Consider the following 21,715-nt stretch of genomic DNA (forward strand, 5'->3'; position numbering starts at 1 on the left):
TGATGAATGGAGAAAGAAAATTGGTCTTGGGTAGATCAACAGAACATTATTCAGCCATCAAAAGGAAAGACGTACTAACACCTGCTACAACACACATGAACTTTGAAAGCATTATGCTAAGTGAAAGAAGCCAGACGCAAAAGGCCATATGTTGTATGATTCCATTTGTATGAAATGTCCAGAATAAGCAAATCCATAGAGACAGAAAGCAAATTAGTGGTTGCCAGAGAATGGAGAGTGACTGCTAATGGGTAGGAGGTTTTTTAGAGGGTGATGCAAATGCTCTGGAATAAGATAATGGTGATTGATGTATAACTCTGTGAATATACTAAAAACCACCAAATTGCACACTTTAAGAGAAGGGACTTTATGGTATGTGAACTCTATCTCAATAGAACTGTTATTAAAATAAAATAAGGTAAAACAATGACGTGAACTAAAATTAAATTGAAAATTTTTTTTCTTTTTTGGCCACACCACATGTCTTGAGGGATCTTAGTTCCGAGACCAGGGATTGAACCTGGGCCCCAGCAGTGAAAGAGCCAAGTCCTAACCACTGGACTGCCAGGGAATTCCCTAAATTTTACTTCTAAATGACTGCCATCTATTGAGTCCATACTGAGTGCCAGGTACTGAGTTACAGTGGTGTCCCAAGACAATTCTAAACAATATCAGTGATTGAATACTTTCCCTCTGGGTGGACCATTCCCACCTCACAGTCGCATCCCTGGTGTCCTAAGTATTTTGTCATTTAATCTTCACGACAACTCATGTGATAGGTGATTTCATTATTGTTTCTCTTTTACAGAATGTGAAATAAAATTCATATTTTATGGCAAGACAAGAAAAATTTAAACTTTTTTGGGGACCCATGTGGGCCTCCTCCCTCTCCCTTAGTGTATATTGTGCATCTGCATTAACCAGACCTCCTTAGGAGATAACCTTCCTTCTTAATCTTGTAAGGGGCCCTGATGACCCATGACCTACCACTCAGTGCTTTATATGTGAGATCTGGATTGTGTAAACTGTCAATAAGACGTTATTTGACTCTAACCCTTTGTCTCAAAAACTTATATAATTGTGCTTTGACCTCTAACGGGTGGAAGAGTCCTCAGAGCTTTCTGAAAGACTGTCTCCCCGATTATAATTCTTAGGTTGGCTCAAATAAAATTTTCTATTTCTTTCTTAGTTGGACTATTGATTAATTTTTTTCGTTGACACAGAGTAAGTAGCCAAATCTCCAAAGCTCCGACAAGTTAAAGAAATTTGACAAAGCCACATGACTAGTAACAGGTGCTTTGCCAGGATCCTAAATCAGGATGTCTGACTCCTTGATGTGGTGATTCTATGCAGAAACGTTCCCTGTGGTTTGAAGTCGCTCTTGCATCTAAACAGGAGCAAAGGTCAGGAAAAGAAAGTACTATGTATTAAAAAGGTGAATCAAAAGATGCATGACAGGCAACTTTGCAGTCTGTGTCCTAGAGAGAGGGACAGTCACCTTGAGTCATGGTCATGGCAGGGATTCACTCTTCTTCCTCCCTCCCTCCCTCTATTTATACATACTTTTGGCCGGCCAGGGATTGAACCCACGGCCCCTGCGGTGAAAGCGCGGAGTTTTAACCGCTGGACCGCCAGGGAAGTCCCCACTCTACATTTAATCAGAGGCATCTGTTCTGGGGCTTTCTACACCCCTGAGAGGAAACATTACGGAAGATGATTGTGATAAAATGGCAGTGCATATGTATCACAGAACACAACCACTGCTTGGGGCTTGGGATTCCTTCTCAAAGTCAATTTCCTCAGTGCGTTTTTTTTTTTTTCTTTGGCTGTGTTGGGTCTTTGTTGCGGTGCGCGGGCTTATCGTCGTGGTTTCTCTTGTTGCAGAGCATGGGCTCTAGGCGCCTGGGCTTCAGCAGTTGTGGCACGTGGGCTCAGCAATTGTGGCTCGAGGGCTCTAGAGCGCAGGCTCTGGGCTCTAGAGCGCAGGCTCTGTAGTTGTGGCGCACAGGCTTAGTTGCTCCGCGGCATGTGGGATCTTCCCGGACCAGGGCTCGAACCCGTGTGCCCTGCATTGGCAGGCGGATTCTTAACCACTGTGCCACCAGAGAAGCCCCCTCAGTGCGTTTTGTACCCAAATCTCCTTCATGAAGAAACCGAAGTGGAGCAGTTGTGAAACACACACTTTTGCTTCAGATGTTTGAATGACTTCACAACAGGAATGGAGGAAAGCCCAGTCTCACTCTGCTAATTAATTCATTGAATCACAAATGTGTAGGTTTTAAAATTATTTATAGCTTAGGAAAGAGTATTGTCCCAAAAGTACAGGAGAGAACGTAAAAGTTCTTGAACTTGACGGGAGAGAGAAACAACCATAAAATAATTATGCCATCTATTTTTCTAAGCCATAGGATATTTATAAATAATTTTCTTGGCATGTTAACTGATACTCTTAATCTTTTTGAGGTACAATATGTCTAGGTTATTAGACTCCACGTAATACCATTAAATATTTGTAGGTGATCATTGATTGGTGACATGGTACAAATTGTATTAACAATGATCCTGATATTCACCCAGGTGATGTGGAAGTTGTAGATTATGGAACTACTCAAACTTTAAAAATATTTATCAAACAACATGTATGACAAGCCACTTAGAGATTATTTCTATGTTCTAGGCCCTGTAATAATTGTATTATATAGATTGCTTTGCAATAGTCTTACAACAGCCCTGTGGGGTAGATGTTGGCCCCTTTGCAGAGGCGAAGAAATTTGCTCAGGTTAGACATCTAAAAGATGCCAACAGCTGGAATGTAACCAAGCCTGCCCGATTCTAAATACCATGATTTTCACCTATATACCACACTGACTTTATTCTATATGTCATTGGTTAAGATTTTAAATAAGGGACTTCCCTGGTGGCACAGTGGATAAGACTCCGTGCTCCCAATGCAGGGGGCTGGGGTTCGATCCCTGGTGAGGGAACTAGATCCCACATGCATGCCGCAACCAAGAGTTCGCATGCCACAACTGGGGAGCCTGAGAGCTGCAACTAAGGAGCCCGCCTGCTGCAACTAAGACCTGGTGCAACCAAATCAATAAATAAATATTAAAAAAAGATATTAAATAATTTTTATTTGAATTAACATGGTGTATAGATGGATTTTGTTGGATTTAAACCTAAGGTATCTCAAATTGTGTGCTACTAATAAATACTATTACTGTTCCAAGTACTTTACACTTTAAAAAAATCACTTGAAAATGCCTATTTAAAATTTTATAATTAAAATAACTTTTTTATTATTGTAAAAGTAATATATATTTATTGGGAAAAATTAATTAATACAGACAAAAATAAGAATCACCCATAAAAGGATACTCAGAGATACACTTTCTTAATACCTTGCAATAAATTCTTTCATATACTTTTAGACTAAAATTTTAAATTTCATAGTATAAAACTTTCATAACATATGCAAAATAGAAAAGATATTATAATGAACCCTAGATACCCATTATCCAATTTAAAAAGCAGTTTCCCCTCATAAGAAAGGCCCTTGGAAATCATGCAGGGCTGCTCCGCAAACAGTCCTGGAGACTGATGGCCGCGTCGGTAACCCCTGGGAGGTGCTGCAGGGAGCCTGCCTGCCTGACTGTTCCGGCTGCCACTGCTCACCACTGCTTTCCCACTGGGACTTGGCTTCCCCAGGCTGCCCCCAGCCAGGCCCGAGCACGGCCAGGGGACTAGTGCATTGGGCCCATTCCTGTGAGACCCAGGACTCCTCCACGAGCAACTTTGGCTCAAGAACTGCCCCCCCCGCCCCCCCCCCATCAGCCTGACCTTGCCCTGCAGCCTGAGACACTTGCTACCCAAGTCCCTTCCTTGCCCTTCTCCTTCAGTGGTGTTAGACCTGCATTATGGTCTGAAGGTTCTTCCCCCTTCTCTGGCTCCCTCCCTGTGTTCTTCACTAGTGTTTTCCCCCCTCAAAACCTGTCGCAATCTAATTCCATCTTGGTGACTGCTTCCCAGAGGGCCCCCGACTAACAGAGGAGTTTCTTTCCCCTGTACCCTCCACCCTCACTCACCTCCTTTCAGGCTCTCTCAGCACTGTGCTTTTTCCTTAATAGCACTTTCACAATCGTAGGTACTTTATTTATTAGTTTCTTTTTTTTTTTTCTGTGTCCCCCATCAGACTGTAAACCCCGTTAGGGCAGGAACCACATCTAAAATGAACTCACTGGTGTACCTCGGTGCCTGGCATAGTGCCTAGTACGTAGTGGGCACACAATCAATATTTATGGAATGGGAGGATTTGTTTCTGCTTCTCAAGTCATCTAATGATGCAGGCACCACTGTCAGCAAGCTCTGTGTCCTGTGGTTTTTGGTATTTACAGTGGAGACAAAAAGTGTCACGAGGAGAAGTCAGTGGTTGAAAAACAAGAAATCAAACTTCCCTGATATGACGAGTCTTAGAATTGCAAACAGTCAGGACGCCCTGGAAATCAGAGTGAACCCACTTTGAAAAATTCTAAAGAGCTGACGTTTCTGATAGGGCTGAGAGATGGCAGGAGTTCAGAGGAGAATCTTCAAAGGGAATCTTCTTGGAAAACTAACAGACGGCCTTGAGACTTGGCCCCATATCAAATTAGCCTTTTCATGTCCATGAGCAGACAGGCTTCTGAGGGATGTGCAGAGATCTGAGTATGAGGGAGAGATGGGAGGAAAAGGTCTTTGCATTGGAATCTGCCATTGCAGGATTCGCCCAGCAGGAATGCTGAGCCTCGTGCTTCATTAGAACCTGGCTCTGAGCTGTTTCATCTCCTCCACCTCCCTTTAGCACAAGCCCAGACTCCCCCAGGCTCTGTTTCAAGTTGAGTAAGAAACCAAATCATCGGCAGTTTATGGGTGCACCAGAGGGCCAATGTTTCTGCCTTAATGTTCGCTGTTCCTTTGTGTCCTTGTTAGTTTTGTGTTCTTTTGAGGTTTCTTTCATTTTGGACTGCAGTACACTAGCAGAAGTTTGTTTGGAAATATTTAGTGCTCATAAAGAAGTTTTCAGTGGTAGTGAAGAGGCAATGCCGCACAATGGTTAGTACCATGGCTCTGGACTCTGTATCAGTCAGGATAGACAAGGTTGTGTTGCAGTAACAAACATCACCCAGATCTCATTCATGCAACGTGTCTCAGGAGGCATGGGTTGCTATTACAAAATATCATAGGCTGGGTGGATTAAACAACAGAAATTTATTTCTCACCATTCTGGAGTCTGGGAAGTCCAAGATCAGGGTGTCAGCAGATTTGGTGTCTGATGAGAGCTCCCTTCCTGGGTTGCAGTTGGCTGCCTTCTCCCTGTGTCCACCTATGACACTCGAGTGCTCGAGAAAGTTCTCTGGTGTCTATAAGGCACTGATCTCATCACAAGGGCCTCCCCTCTCATGACCTCATCTAAACTTAATCATCTCCTAAAGGCCTCACCTCCAAATACCATCACTTTGGGAGTTAGGGCTTCACCAAAAGAATTTGGGGGCACAAACATTCAGCCCATAACCTCCCACTGGGTCAGCTGGGGCTGTGCCTCTATCATCCTCCCATTGGAACCCAGGCCCATGGAGCTGTCACCCACTGGGGCATTGCTATTCAACATGGCAGAGAGAAAGAGAATGTGGTTGAATTAAGCACTGGCCTCTGTCTTCAAGTACACATGTCCCTTCTGCTCACATTCAAAAACAAGTTACTCATCTATGTGTAACTTCAAAGAGGGGCATGGAAAGTACAATCCTGCCTTGTGCTCAGAAGGAGAGAACTGTATTCTTGGGAACAGCTCCCGTGATCACCAGAGTTACACAGTCTAGATGTTGTGAAGATATTTTCTAGACACGACTCACATTCAAACCAGTGGACTTTGAATAAAGCAGATTACCCTCCATAAAGCGGGTGGGCCTCATCCAATCAGTTGAAGGCCTTAAGAGCAAAGACTGAGGTTTACTCTCCCTCCAAAAAGTTTTGGCCTCAAGCCTGCAACATAGAAACCCTAGAATTTCCAGCCTGCCTTGCTTGCTGCCTGGATTTTGGACTCAATACTGTAACATCAACCCTTCCCTGCATTTTTAGCCTTCTGGGCTCTGCCCTGTGATTTTTGGACTTGCCAACTCCCACAACTGCATGAGCCAATTCCTTGAAATACCTCTCTCTCTTTCTCTCTCTCTCTCCCTCTCATCTCTTTATCTATCTTCCTTTCTGTCTCCTGTGGGTTCTGCTTCTCTGGAAAACCTTGACTAATACATAGTTATACCCCAATTATAGAGTTAACCCCACAACCTGTCAACAGCCAGTCCAGAGATAAGCCTGTTTTGTTGCACCGGCTCCCAAATCACCTAATCCAAATCCAAATCCTGTAATAAGAACTGTCTAACCTTCTCTAAGTAAAGAAAGCACTAAATAATGATTCTCAAAATAATGTGTCATAATAAATACCATGTACATCCACCAAAGTAAATGACATTAAAACATCTAGATGTTGTTGATGCAGCATTGCAATGATATTTGAATTTCTGGAAGCTATTTTTCTACTTTGGGAAAAGGTAAAGGTTTTGGACTGAACTTGTAGATTTCCTATAGGCCACTATGCCTGCTCTGTGCTACACATCAGACATCCTATAAAAAGAGAATGCTCACTTTTGCCTGCTACTCATTACCTTAGTACTCACCCCTTGCCTTAACCCATCTCTCAAACTCAAACACATTCTGCCTTCCACCCTTGCGGTGCCCCTTTGCTTCATCATCCCTTGAAATTCTAGCATTTTAATTAATTTATTTGAAATTCCAGCAATTAATGCATAATGTTGGTTTCCTGACTTTGGTTTGGGGATGATCCCATTTATGTGGGGTCTCCCCCTGGTTATACTGCTCTAACCAAACTTGGGCAAACAACCTTCCCAGAGGTTGAATGGCTCTGAGCTTCCCGTTAATGATAACAAAATCAATAAAGTTTGCTGAGCACTTCCTCTGGTCCAGGAACTGTGCTCATAAATTATTTGCACATAAATTTATTATTTTTTAAAATAAATAAATTTATTTATTTATTTATTTTTGGCTGTGTTGGGTCTTCGTTGCTGCACGTGGGCTTTCTCTAGTTGCAGCGAGCGGGGGCTACACTTTGTTGCGGTGCGCGGACTTCTCATGGTGGTGGCTTCTCTTGTTGCGGAGCACGGGCTCTAGGCACGTGGGCTTCAGTAGTTGTGGCACGTGGGCTCAGTAGTTGTGGCTTGCAGGCTCTAGAGCGCAGGCTCAGTAGTTGTGGTGCACGGGCTTAGTTGCTCTGCGGCATGTGGGATCTTCCCGGACCGGGGCTTGAACCCATGTCCCCTGCATCAGCAGGTGGATTCTTAACCACTGCGCCACCAGGGAAGTCCTGCATATAAATTTATGAGTTCTAGAGATTATCTTACTTAATCCTGGCAACAATCCCAGGAAGTTGATATATTATCAAGGACATTGTTACAGATAAGGAAACTGAGGCTCAGAGAGGTTAGACCACTTGCCCAAGGCCACACAGGATCCACTGTGGTGAAGCTGGGCTTCAGATTTTTCTGGCTCCAAAACTTGTGCCTTAATCATAATGCTGTGCCACTCTGCGGGCAGGATCTGGACAGTTCTTAGTGAATCATTTCAACTGTAGGTTCAAAACAACAAGATTAAAGAGGTGCATCAGTCAAGGATGGTCAGGGGAGCTGAGCCACCATGAGTGGTACAGCGTAAGGGACATATTGTAGGAATCAGACCTTCCACAATTGTGAGAGGAGCTGGGGAGGTGAGGACCAGAGGAATCACTGACCAGTTGATCTGAGAAGTCGGGAACATCCAGTTGCTAACAGAGGGCCGTGAGGGGGAGCTTGTACAGTTATGTGTGGCCCCCGCCTCTGTGAATCAGCAGGTAAGCTGATGGCAAGGTGGTGGGGCTGGGGCTGCTGTTGGTCAACACGGCCAGCAGGTGGGAAGAAGAGCTGCATGTAGAGCAAAGGAGAAGGAGGATGTACCTGAACCCATTAGGCATCTTTGTGACCATCCATCACTGCATGCGACTGTGATGTCCTTCGGAGAACAGTGGCTGCGGCTTCCCATCCGCTTTCCCAGTCTCATTCATGTTCCTCTGTTGGCCAGCTCTATCCTGGAACCGTGCAGGGATGGGGATTCTGGGAGACACAGCTCCCACAGTAACCAGGTAGAACAGCATAGCACAAAGGTTATTCAAGGAGGTCAACAGAAGGCAAGGATTGGATGTGTAGTCAAGGGCCTTGCGATGGTTAATTTTATGTGTCAATTTGGTGGGGCCCAGATATTTGGGAAAAGATTATTCTGGTTGTGTCTGTGTGGGTGTTTTTGGATGTGATTAGCATTTGAATGAGTACACCGAGCAAAAGTAGACTGCCCTCATCCAGAGAGTTGAAGATCTGCCTGACTATTGAGCTGGGACACCAGTCTTTTCCTGTCTTCAGACATTGAAACATCAGCTCTTTTTGTGTCTTGAGCTTGCTGGCTCTTGGACTGAAACTACACCATTGCTGTTGACTTTCCTGGGTCTCCAGCTTGCCAACTGCACATCTTAGGACTTCTCAGCCTCCATAATTGTGTGAACCAGTTTCTTAGAGTAAATCTCTTTCTCTCTATATGTACATTCTGTTGGTTCTGTTTCTCTGGAGAACCCGGACTAATGCAGGTCTAGATTTCCCTCTCCAAGTGAAAAATCTACTGAAGTCCTGGGAAGAACTTGTGTACTGTTGGTTTGGAGTTAAGAGCTAAAAGGTCAAAGTGTTCTGCTGTGAAAGCTTGCTGATAGTTTAGTAATTTGGATAAAGGATCTTTTAAATGGATGGAATTTTTCTTGCAGAACACGCTAATGTCTTTGGAAGTTTGAGGCAGCGTCTCTTCGCTTCTTTAGAGCGTTGAGTGACTGCTGAAGCTTGATGCTGACTTGGGGATTGGTTTTCCTCCCTGTTGTTTCTGTGTAGAGCGAGGTCAGACCCAGCACTCTTTTGGTGATGTTATCACATCAACAAACTTTATCACGAAACTTAAAAAAAAAATCCTTGCTTTAAAACCATGCTACTTCTGTTTTACTGTGACTCTGCTAAATCCCCAAATCACAGTCTTTGAGAACTGGAGGAAATTGTGGAGATAATCTGGCCTGATTTTTCCCAAATTATGTTCCATAAAACATATATTCCTAAATGTTCATAGGTGGTCCTTGAAAAAAGGAATTCAATGACCAAGTAGGTTTGAAAAGGCTGCATACATTCTTTCCCTTTTGGAGAATCCAAATGCACTTTAATAAAGTTTGAGATGCCTCTTAGACTTGAAATGGATGTACCAAGTAGGCAGTTGGTAGATAGGTTTGGATTTCAGGGCCAAGGTTGGAGTTGGATATATAGATTTGGAAGGTAACACGTTTCAAACCATGGGAGCAGGGAATTCCCTGGTGGCCCAACTCTGCGCTTCCACTGCAGGGAGCAAGGGTTTAATCCCTGGTTGGGGAACTAAGATCCTGCAAGCCACATGGCATGGCCAAAAAACCAAAAATGAAAACAAAACAAAAAACAAAAAACAAGCAAACAAAAAAACATGGGAGCAGATGAGATGATGAGAGAGAGTTTAGAAGGAATTAGTGTGTGAGGGCTGCAAGTGCTGCAGCTCTCTTGTGACCATGAGGGAAAGACCTGGGAATGGAGCCAAGACCCAGAAGATGGCATTGCTGAGGCAAGTGACAGAGAGAAACTTGGTCAAAAGTCGAGCTACTAAAGCTGATTTTACCATTGGACTTTTCAGCAATAATACCAGTAAGTTGTTTTTGAACTTCAGTGTTTATGTCATTTCTTATGGAAAGAGTCCTGACTAGTATGACATCTCCCAAATCCTTTTGCACACTTATCTCTATCTGTCTGTTTCCCCACCTCCTTCCCTGTCATGGAGGAGAAGCAGCTGACCCTAAGATGCCAGAATTCACCAGTCACCCCTATCCTGAGGAGCAAAGGGGAAGGCCCTCAATCAGTGTCTATTGTCGACATTTCAGGCAAGAGTGGAGGAATTAGTTAAGAATGGGATAAAACGGTTAAGGATTTTATTTTTATTTTTGGATCGTTAGCAACCAACCCAAACTGACTCTGGCTAACTTAAGCCAAAATGGGATTTTATTGGAAGGATCACAGGTTTTCCTCACAGCATCAAAGAGAGAGCTGAACAAGCTGAGCAGCAAACCTGGGGAAGGGGAGGGACCAGAGCTACCCTGGGGAGCCTCGGCAGGATGGCATCACCATCCTCTCTGGGCCGCCCATCCATTGATGTGGTACCACTCCAAGGCCTGCGCTCTCTGGTTCAAGCTTGAAACAACTGGGGGAGAGAAGATGCTTGTGGGGAGAGAGCCTGAGGCAAGATGAAGCCTCCCGGCCTGGTCCCTAGAAGCCCAGCCAGCACATCTGAGAGGCTTGGCAACATGCCAGTAGATGTCTGCAGTGACCTCTCTGAGGACGGAGCCATTCCTGGGCTTTTCCAAGACACCCGAGGCCTACAAGGGATTAAGAGCAACCTCCCTCGGCAGGCCTTCACTGCTCGTATGGCTCAGTGAGGGTGCCGGGGAAGGACTTCCTTGGTGCTTTGGCTTTCAGGCCTCACACTGTCTCAGACTCTGCCCATCACTGATTTCTCTGACTTCTTTAATCTTTACTCTTCCCCCCTTAGCCTATGCTCTTCATCTTTGGGAAACTTTTCTTTCACTCTACTCTTTTCCCTCCTCCAAGCCCCCCAGTTGCTGTAGACTGAATGTTTGTGTCCCCCCACACCAAATTCTTATGTTGAAACCTAATCCCCAGTGTGATGGCATTTGGAGGTCTTTGGGAGGTCTTAGGTCATGAGGGTGGAGCCCTCATGAATGGGATTAGTGTCCTTATGAAAGAGACTCCAGGGAGATCTCCTGCCCCCTCCACCATGAGAGTTTATAGCGAAAAGACAGCTAGCTCTCTGTGGGCTCTCACCAGACGCCAAATCTGCTGACACCTTGATCTTGGATTTCCCAGCCTCCAGAACTGTGAGAAATATATTTTTGTTGTTTATAAGCCACCCAGTCTATGGTATTTTGTATAGCAGCCTGAATGGACTAAGACACCACACTTTAAAAAAATGATTCTTATTAAAAAAAAATCATCATTATTAAAAAAGGTATTCAAGCAGTACCAAAGATTTTTCAGTGAAAAGTAAGTTTTTTTAATTTTCTTCCACCCTGGACTTTATGTCTCTTGCCAGAGGCAGTGATTATTATCAGTCTCCTGAGTATCTTTCCAGATGTAGCGTATGTTTATATCTCTATATATAGACCCTACATATTTTATTTTGTAAACATAGGAGAGAAGATTATAGACACACTGTTCAGTACCTTGTATCTTCCACTTGGTGATGTATTGTTCATATCAGAGCACATTGGTCTCATTTTTTTGATGGCTGTGTCGTATTATACAGTGGATTCCCCACTGATGGTCAGGCTCTTGTGAATACAAATGATGTTGCAGTGCACGTCCTTCTACATGGGACTTCAGGCACCTGAGCCAGTACATCTGTCAGAAACAGTACTGCTTTCTTTTCCAAGAGATATCGAAGCTCAGTTCTGGTTTCCACCAGACTTCCCAGGCGTGGCCCACCTTGGCCACCTCCTCTTTCTCTCCACTCCTTAAATACCTACAATATGCCCACTGACATACTCAAAGGCCACCAATGACCCCCTTCCTTAGTGCACCACCTCTGACTTTTCTGCAGAATTTGACCCCACTTCCTATCCTTTCCTGAAGCTCTCCTTGCTTGGCTGATAGGAGGGGTAATCTTTGTCCTTGCCTATCTCTAATCATGCTTTTCCTGTGTCCTTTCCTGTCTCCCAAAGGTCACCATTTGGCAGGAGCGTGAGGGCGTGGGACCTGCTGGGCCAGCCCTTTCAGCTCCTGGTTGTCCCACCCAGGGTGTCACACCTGTTGACCTCACTGCCTGGACCCTAGAGGAATGTAAGATTTTGATTTATTTCTCAGTATGGTTAGAAACAAACGCATGTGATTCCATTTATGTAAAAAGGAAAATGCACCTCCCTATCTATCTATTTATCTGTCTATCTATCCCTCCATCCCCCTACAGAAATCCTCCCAGGAGTTGGCCAAATAGAACACATTGGCAATAGCCCAGAGAACTCTACTCAATACTCTGTAATAACCTTTATGGGAAAAGAATCTGAAAAAGAATAGATACAAGTATATGTATAACTAAATCACTTTGCTGTACACCTGACACCAACACAACATTGTAAATCAACTATACTGTAATATAAAATAAAATTAAAATTAAAAAAAAAAAAGAACACATTGGCAGGCCTGTTTGCAAACTCTGTGTGATACACCGAAATACTAACAGTGATTATTTCTGGATGCTATGATTGCGGATAATTTTTCTACATGCTCAACTGTTGTTTTTCTAAAATTTCAACAATGGAACATAGATATTAATAATATATTAATAGTCATATATTATTATTATGTCCCAAACCTATCTTCCCCCCAACCCTCTTGCCAATTTAACTTTTATCCTAGAAATCCCTGTTTGTCGGAACTCTGGGATTATTCCTGGGTTTAAAACCTGGCAGGCGTGCTTCATATTCCTTCCCTCTCATAGTCTATCTTCCTACTACACTTTGTGGTTATTCGAGTGAATTTCTATCTCCTCTGTTAGATTTTTAGTTCTTGAGGGACACAGACCTTGTCTTATCTCTCTCCCTGGGGCCCATCACACAGCACAGCTCACAAACAGATGCTCCAAAAATGGTTACTGAACCTTCTGCTTGATGCCTCAGGCTTGTCGACATCCTGCAACTGTCACCTGCCTGAGAAATTTCCTCTATAAATAAGCAGTTTCTGTTTCAGGTATAAACCATAGCCCTTGCTACACACGCTCCATCTCTTACCCCACCCGGGCCTCAAACTTAGAAACTGGAATTAGTGTTGGTATTCAAATCCTTAGCCACGGTACAAGGAGTCAGCCCCCATAAGAACCAAGTCATTGATGTGAAGTTCTTTTTTTCCCTCGACATTCCAGTAGCTGTCATTACATTTGCTGGGGAATTCTCGACGAGATTTTACTTGTCCTCCCATGCTGTTCTTTCTGTGGTTTCCTTGTTTCTTTTTGCGATCCCGTTCCAGATGGCTCCACAGTGCTTCCAAAATGAATATTTTGACAGATTGCTGAATGCTTGCAAACCGTGTCACCTTCGATGCCCTAATACCCCTCCTCTAATATGTCAGCGTTATTGTAATACAAGTAAGTAATACTGCTCGAACAATTCCTCATTGGTGTGACGTCTTCTCTCTGTATTGACTTTATTCAAAGAAGAAGTATTACGGGGAAGGTGGTGAGATTTTCTGGATCAAAAAGAGGAAGAAAATTAGGCAACATTTAAATGCCAACAGGAACGAACAATTATTCAGAACTGAACTCAATTTTATTCTGCAATCTTAACAGCAGAGATTTTTTTATCAGCTCTCCTAGTTAAGTATTGTTTAGAATTTAAAAGTCAATGCTGAGGAATTAGGGGAATTGGACGGCAAATAATCTTTACTTGATGTGGATGTGATGTTATCAGTTCATTATCTCTCTGACATTCTTTTAATTCAGTGAAAGGAACAAATGCAATTCTCTGGACCTGTTTGGGCCTCAGCTTGATAGTTTCTTTGACAGTTTTCGTGTTGATGTTCTTGCTCAGGAAGATGAGCTCCGAGCCATTAAAGGACGAATTTAAAAACACAGGTTGGTTTGATGGTTGATCTTTGAAATCTGTTTCCAAGAGGTGGCTATGATGAATTTCAGTTCCTTTTCTTTTTTCATGTTGAGTGTCTCATCCGGTAAGGGCCCTTTTGAGTGTGTTAGATGACAGGTTAAATGAACTCTTGGAAGAAGCGAGCTTTCTTTTCAATTTTTACACCTTCTTTGCTGATGTCCTACAATGTCAGCCTTCCCCAACATTTTTTCTAATTACTCTTTTGAAGTACTGAGGCTTCCTTGGGAAACATCCATCTCTTTGACAAAGTTAGCACATTGATTAAACGTCATGCTATCAGAAAAGCTAGCCAGGTTTGGTACTATTGGGAAAAGTATATTTGGCAAGATCTGTGGCCATATTTTCATACAAATATAAGTGTTGTTTGCTTGGGTGAACATTTTACTGTGAAAAATGCTAGAAATGAATACCAGTTGCTCCTGGATTATTTAAGCAATCATCTCAAAGATTTTTATCTTTATTAAGCAGTAGAGAACCAGTCCTAGAGAAGTGAATGTTCTACTTAAAGGCTTTGTAAGATCAAAATATTTCAGCACCTTTGCCCATGATCTAACTCCCGAACACTTTGCAGCCATTGCCCTATTTCTTTTGCATGTATTTTCCATGCATAATCTGTAAAGCATCCACCTCATTTGCTTTCTAGTGCAGTAAAGGGAGGGAGATGGCTATTCCATACGATTTACTCATTTCTCTTTTTTTGCCTGGGGTCTGAGAGACAGGTGGGGAGTGACTTTAGTGTGACGTTTTGGAAGATGGAGTTACACTGCAGAAGGCTGAGGAAGTAGTAAACGTGCCTTCATAGACATATATGGGGATGTAGCGGAGACTCCTTCCTTCTGTGAGCGTGACAGATTCATTTAAAAAAAAAAAGTAATCTGCCACAAAATGCTCTGTAAGAGAAGCATCTTTACTGTGAATTCTAAAGTGTCACCCAACACTGATTTTGGTGTGCTGTAACATATGGTAATTTGTCATTTCACGTGTGTAAAAAGGCTCAGTACCTTAATGCATCCAAGGGCCAAGTGGGTGAGAAACGAATGTAGTGGGCTGCTTGAGGCTTCGGCGATAGGGGAGCCCGCGCCCTGCTTGAAGGAGACAGGTGCTATCGACTCCCAATTGTTTCCGTGTAGGAATGTTGGCTCCTAGTGGCCACATTTTGTTTTCTTAAAAAAAAAAAAAAAGAGGCCAGTTGTCTAGATTTGTATGTAAAATCTCTTGCTTTTCAAATGTGGGCCAATGTAAAACAGACAAGCAAACACTTAAAAACACTGTACGCCCTAAACCAAGCATGTCTTTGAACCCAGTGTGGCCCATGGTCTGTCAGTTCATGACTTCTAGTGTAGGACCCACTTATTTGTTCTGTGGGAAGAGACACATCTCACGATGCTTTGATCCCGGATGTGTGCTGCTAAGTCTGGCACAACCACGCGCCCTGAAAAGTTTAGGTTAACGGTTCTGTTTCTGCATAATCAGGATCGGCTCTCCAGAAGGAAGCTAATGCAGACCTGTATGAGAGCGACAATGGCGGGACTGGTGCGGAAACTCTTCTTTCGAGAGGCCTTGGGTACACAGTGGAAGAATGTACGTGTGAAGACTGTGTCAGGAGCAAACCAAAGGTCGATTCTGACCATTTCTTTCCACTCCCAGCCATGGAGGAAGGTGCAACCATTCTTGTCACCACGAAAACAAACGACTACTGCAACAGCCTGCTAGCTGCCTCCAGTGTCACCGGGACAGAGAAATCAATTTTCCCAGCTAATTAACCATTTCGATGGTATAGAGCTACTTGGAAAATCTTTTGTCAGAAGAAAAGGATGATGTATCAGATCTTTTTAGGATGATTGTACTTATCAGTGGATGATATGGCTTTTTGTTCTCTAATTCTGGAAAATCTTTGTTAGATATATTTTTCTACCTTACTGTTGGGAGCTTAGCTGTGGAAACTTCCTTGGTTTCATGATTAAATTGACTCACTGAAAAAAAAAAAAGCACTGCAATGTGTAGATTCCATAGTCACACATTTCTGTGGCTAGACCACTTCTCTCCTATACACACACACATACATTTCAGGACAGACTGGATTTCTTTTTATTGTTAAAGGAAAGCAAGGTTATCCTATGTACTTTCTTTTTTTTTTTTTTTACCTATTCTTTGTTTTTAATTACAGGGTAACACAGTAAACTCCAACACAAAGGTGGGGATGGGGGAGTGCAAAAGGAATAAAGAAAACAGAACCAGTATTTCACAAGAGCATCAAGCCAGCGATGAAGTAGCAGCTAATGCTTTGCAGAGTCTCGAGGGTAGAATTCGCTCAAGGTGCTCTGAGGGATTCTCTTCAGCATTTCTTTGGGGAAGATTCGGAGCAGTTGCCAGCCAATGTCCAAAGTCTCATAGACAGTGCGGTTTTCGTAAGGACCCTGAGCAATGAAGTTCCTCTCAAACTTCTGCAGAAATTCCAAGTAAAGCAGATCATCTGAGGTAAGGGCTTCTTCTCCAACTACGGCTGTCATGGCCTGCACATCCTTACCAATAGCATAGCATGCATACAGCTGGTTAGATACATCGGCATGATCCTTTCTGGTCATACCTTCTCCAATAGCAGACTTCATTAACCGAGACAACGAGGGCAGCACATTAATAGGCGGGTAAATCTGTCTGTTGTGTAGCTGTCTGTCCACATAGATCTGCCCCTCTGTAATATATCCAGTCAAGTCAGGGATGGGGTGAGTGATATCATCGTTAGGCATGGTGAGAATAGGAATTTGAGTAATAGAGCCATTTCTACCTTCCACTCTACCAGCGCGTTCATATATCGTGGCTAAATCTGTATACATGTAACCTGGGAAAGCTCGTCGACCAGGAACCTCTTCCCTGGCTGCTGAAACCTCTCGAAGTGCTTCAGCATAAGAACTCATGTCTGTTAGGATAACCAATACATGTTTCTCACACTGATAGGCCAGGAACTCGGCCATGGTTAGAGCCAAGCGAGGAGTGATAATTCGCTCAATAGTTGGGTCGTTAGCCAAGTTCAAAAAGAGGCAGACGTTGTCCATTGAGCCATTTTCTTCAAAGTCAGATTTGAAGAACCGGGCAGTTTCCATGTTTACACCCATAGCAGCAAATACAATCACAAAATTTTCCTCACTGTAGTCCACTACATCTTTGGATTTTTTTACCAAACCAGCCTGGCGACAGATTTGAGCTTCAATCTCATTGTGCGGTAAGCCAGCAGCAGAGAAGATAGGAATTTTCTGCCCCCTAGCAATACTGTTTATGCCATCTATGGCCAAAATGCCGGTCTGAATCATCTCCTCTGGATAGATCCGACACTGAGGATGGATTGGCTGGCCCACGATATCAAGGAAGTCTTCAGCCAGTACAACAGGACCTCTGTCAATGGGTTTTCCTGATCCATTGAATACCCAACCAAGCATATCCTCAGACACTGGTGTTCGGAGAATATCCCCAGTAAACTCACAGGATGTCTTCTTGGCATCTATACCTGAAGTCCCTTCAAATACCAGAACCACTGCTTTGGAACCACTAACTTCTAGAACTTGCCCACTCCTCTTCGTGCCATCAGGTAGTGTTAAGTGCACAATCTCAGCATATCTGGGAAACATAAAGAAGGCTCAGAAATTCCTGGGTGGGTCCAAGGGAGGCAGAAGGTGGCTGTGGGGTCAGCTGGTGGCCACAATGATCACATGGTTCCATCTGATGGGTTTGCAGCTCCATGTGGAATAGTGAATAAAAGGGTCAGTTCATCCTCGGGGTTCCTAGAATTGACTCTCGAGCATCCTATGTACTTTCTATCTACAGGAGAAGCCTAGCGCCAGCCACACTAATTCAGTGTGCAGTGCATGGCCAGTTCCTGACCTTGTGAGCTTTCAGCTTCATGGAGGCATCAGGCATTATTATAATCACATAAATAAACGTGTAGTTGCAAACTGTGATAAATGGGTACTAGGTATCATTTTTGCACCTACATGCAGGTAATAATAATGACAGCTAGCATTTATTTACCCTTACTAATGTGCTAGGGGTTGTTCCAAGTGCTTTACCTGTACTAACTCATTTAATATATACAACAAACCACAAGGTACGTGGATCATTATTATCTGCATGTTACAGATGATGACAGAAACTAAGTCAGAGCAAGATTACATAGCCGGTAAATGGCAGGGCCAGATTTAAACCCAGACATTCTGATCTATTCCCTTTTCCCTCTTCACATCAATTTAATTCCATTTCTGAGTTTCCCCATCTCTTTGGGCTAAAATCTTAGTCATTATTGGGAGAGGGTTGCCTTCCCTGGGTTGTGCAAAGGTCCTGAGGTGCTATGGAAAGGGCTGTGCAGTAGGCAGTGCCCTCTGGTAATCTGTTGACTTTGATCATTGTTAAGATGCCCTCTGGCACCACAGCAGAGACCCTGAAGGTCTTGGGGCTTTGTGGCTTTTGTGTCAGGTTTTGGGTATGGAGAAACTTGGTGGGAACTTTTTACCCACTCAGGGCCCATCATGGCTCCATTGCAGGCCTTTGAGGGCCATAGGAGACAACGCAGTATAGTGTTGAAGGCACTGGCTCTTGGAGTTTGACTCCAGGCTCTGTTACTAGGAAGTTATAGACATTGGGTGACTGTGAGGAAGTTACTTAACCACTCTATGCCTCAGTTTCCCCATCTGTAAAATCGGGATAATAATAGTATCTATTTATAATGTTGTTTTTTTTTTTTTTTTTTTTTTTTTTTAATTTTTAATTTTTTTTTTTTTAATTTTTTTTTATTTATTTATTTTTTATTTATTTATGGCTGTGTTGGGTCTTCGCTTCCTTGCGAGGGCTTTCTCCAGTTGCGGCAAGTGGGGACCACTCCTCACCGTGGTGCGCAGGCCTCTCACCATCGCGGCCCCTCTCGTTGCGGAGCACAGGCTCCAGACGCGCAGGCTCAGTAGTTGTGGCTCACGGGCCCAGTTGCTCTGCGGCATGTGGGATCCCCCCAGACCAGGGCTCGAACCCGTGTCCCCTGCATTGGCAGGCAGATTCTCAACCACTGCGCCACCAGGGAAGCCCTATAATGTTGTTTTAAGGATTAAATGAAAATATACACACACATACATTTATTATTTATTTATTCCCATGAAAAGTTTCTGGTTCATGTTAAGTACTTTGTGTTAGTTACGTTGCCATCATGGTTTTTATTAGTGCTTTGAGGTCTAGTCTCTTTGAGGGCAGGCACACACTCCTTTTCTGTTATATGGCCTGGGAATATTCCTCCTAGTTTCTCACAGGCCTTCTTCCTTCTCCCCTCACCCCCCTCAATGAGTTTAGATTTTTTCAAAAGCCCAGAAGAGCTGCTGACATCAGGCTTCTGATTCTTGGTCCTCCAGTACCAGGCTAAATCTCGGGAGGAAGGAATTACAATACTTAAAGGGGAGTGGCTGGTGGTGGAAAATGTAAAGCACGCTCTACGAGTTCAATAACCTATACCATCTCAAGTGCCATGAAGAAAGGGTACAGGGCGCTAGGAGAAGGTATAACACGTATCCTCATGACAATTCCATGAAGCAAGTATGTGATGTCTCACCAAAAGTTACAGAGGCAGACAGACCTAAACTAGGCTTTCTGCGGGGGAGAGGAGGGATTCAGACACACTGACTCTTTAACTAGAATAACAAATTAGCAACAACTACAAAGTACAATTTTGAAAATGGGAAAAACAACCCCACCAACCAAACACACAAGTATTTTCATTTTTACATTCTATCATAGTCCCTGCACGACTGTATTTTGACTTTTGACACAATTGTAATCATGGTGTACAGACCATTTTGCGTGGGGCTTTTTTTTTTTCCAAACCGTGTGGCATGTGGGATCTTACCAGTTCCCTGACCAGGGATCAAACCCATGCCCCCTGCAGTGGAAGCATGTAGGCTTAACCACTGGACCACGGGGGAATTCCCTGAATGGGGCTTTTTTTAAACTTTTTCTGTTATCACTGGCTTTTCCTTGCATTTCCATAACCTTTATAATTAGCACTTTCAACTACGAGATTCTTTGTGAGGTGGGCCATGATTTGCTTAGCTATTCTTCTGTAACCTGGCTTTGGTGCTTTTCACTTTTTCTCTATTATAAATAATGCTGCAGAGCATCCTTCTCCAAAGATCTCTCGATCTCTGCTGAATCCAAAAGGTAAATTCCCAGGGGCCAGAGAGTATGTGTTGAGAGGCAATGTAGTAGGAAGACCAAGGGGATGTGGGTCACGCAGAACTCGGCTGGAATTCTGGCTCCATTTCCCCGTGGGGGCCTCAATTCAGTGTTTTGGGGATCAAGACTTAGGAGTGATCAATCGTCTCAGTCAGCATTGAAAAAAAGAAAAGTCGAAGAGAATACATTACCTACAGAATTGTTTTGTTAAACAGCTTCTTAAATATATGTATTTGTGTACTGGGTTGTGGTGTAAAATGCATTTTCTTTTACTCTGGGTTGTGGGCAAAACAAGTTGGGAAAACACTCCTTTAACCTTTCTGAGTCCCCTTTCCCTTATCTGTAAAATGGGGCAGTAACCTGCCCTTCTTTCAAACACAACCCATCTACGTTCACACCACTGCCACCACCCTAGCCCCAGGCACTAGTATCTCTTGCCAGACAATTGCAGTGGCCCCCTAACCAGCTGCCCCTTCTCCACCCTGCCCCACTACAATTCATTCTCAACCCAGGAAGAGGAATCACCTTAAAACCTAATTCACATTGCGTCACTCCCCTCCTTAAATTCTTGTAATGATTTCGCATTCCCTTATCTCCTTAGAGTTAGGCAGGAAAGTCCAACCCATTCACCATGGCCTGCAGGGCCCTCCACCCACCTCTTCAATCTCCTCTCTCACACCTTTCCTCCCTCACCCTTTCACTCCAGTCAACCCCTCCTTCTGGAACACCCTTCCCGTCGATCTTCCCGGGCCGTCTCCCTCTTACCATCCAGGTCTCTAAAGTCGTCTCCAGAGAGTGGCCCCCCGGGACTGCCCACCTCCCCTGTCCCCACGCTTTGGCCCATTCCTCTTTTTAAATTTCCCCGTTCCGCTTCTAGCGCTCTCTGGAACCGCGTTGTCTCATTTCTCGTGGCCACCGTCCCGTCTGGCTCCCCGACAGAGGTGTGAGCCCAGGATGGCGGGGAGGCGTCCCGTCCGGTCCCCGCCTTGCTGATCGCGAGGCGTCGCTGCGGGGGTCTCCGGTCTGCCTCGGTCGCCCAGCAGCCTCGGCGCGGCGAGCATCACCCCAACTCTGCCGCCCGGCGCGGGTGTTTACGTTCCGGGTCGGGGGGCGGGGCCGCGCCGGCTGGGTTCTACTTCCGGGGCGGGGCGGCAGGCGGGGCGGGGCGCGCCGTCTCCTGGCCTGTCTGGAGGGCTGCAGCGGCAGTGGCGGCGGCAGTGGCGGCAGTGGCGGCGGCACGGCAGGCACCGGCCCGGGGAGCGGCACCATGAGCGGTGAGTGGCGGCCTGGCCGCTGTCACCCGCCCCAGCCGCCCCGGCTCCCGCCGCACCAGCTGCACACTCCGGCCCCCGAGTCCCTGCGTCCCGCTCGCTCGCGGACCCCGTCCCATCGCTCCCAGTTTCCTGACCCCCATGTACACCCAGTTCCTAGCTTCTGGTCACCTGCACTTTTCTGGCGTCCCGGGTCCAGGCAGTCCTAGTCCCTTGACTCCTGTCCATCACTTACAACCAGCTCCTGGACTCCTGTCCTCCAGATCGCCCAGTCCCTCCCAGTGCTCCGACCCCCTGGTCCAGTTACCGACCCCCAGTTCTCAGACCTCCTGTGTCTCAGTCCCTCCTAACTCCTAGACTCCCTGAGTCCCAGTTCCAGTCACGGGTC

General features: G+C 44.7%; 2 protein-coding genes and 1 pseudogene across 10 annotated transcripts in view; 2 read left to right on the top strand and 1 right to left on the bottom strand.

Moving 5' to 3' along the window:
- The window catches only part of TNFRSF17 (TNF receptor superfamily member 17), a 115,044-nt gene extending 99,147 nt beyond the window's left edge, over positions 1 to 15,897 (top strand). For 3 of the 6 annotated variants that reach the window (XM_082429706.1, XM_082429708.1, XM_082429705.1), the window contains 4 exons: positions 11,921 to 12,038; positions 13,221 to 13,338; positions 13,693 to 13,824; positions 15,329 to 15,897. In XM_082429706.1, coding sequence (XP_082285832.1) covers positions 13,221 to 13,338; positions 13,693 to 13,824; positions 15,329 to 15,618 — 540 coding nt within the window. In that variant the 5' untranslated portion in view covers positions 11,921 to 12,038 and the 3' untranslated portion in view covers positions 15,619 to 15,897. Of the gene's footprint in view, positions 1 to 1,976; positions 12,039 to 13,220; positions 13,339 to 13,692; positions 13,825 to 15,328 lie in introns of those variants that run through there. The other 3 variants (XM_082429709.1, XM_082429707.1, XM_082429704.1) reach the window with 3 other exon arrangements.
- An 85-nt stretch (positions 15,898 to 15,982) lies between these two features.
- On the bottom strand, positions 15,983 to 17,704 carry LOC309645091 (V-type proton ATPase subunit B, brain isoform pseudogene; annotated as a pseudogene). Its single transcript has one exon. The product of its transcript is annotated as a V-type proton ATPase subunit B, brain isoform pseudogene (transcript).
- A 3,515-nt stretch (positions 17,705 to 21,219) lies between these two features.
- SNX29 (sorting nexin 29) overlaps positions 21,220 to 21,715 on the top strand; it is a 566,403-nt gene continuing 565,907 nt past the window's right edge. For 2 of the 3 annotated variants that reach the window (XM_082429659.1, XM_082429655.1), the window contains exon 1: positions 21,220 to 21,330. In XM_082429659.1, coding sequence (XP_082285785.1) covers positions 21,324 to 21,330 — 7 coding nt within the window. In that variant the 5' untranslated portion in view covers positions 21,220 to 21,323. Of the gene's footprint in view, positions 21,331 to 21,376; positions 21,471 to 21,715 lie in introns of those variants that run through there. The other variant, XM_082429652.1, reaches the window with a different exon arrangement.

Source organism: Balaenoptera physalus (genome assembly GCF_965194825.1).
Source record: "Balaenoptera physalus genome assembly, chromosome: 16".
NCBI lineage: Eukaryota > Metazoa > Chordata > Mammalia > Artiodactyla > Balaenopteridae > Balaenoptera > Balaenoptera physalus.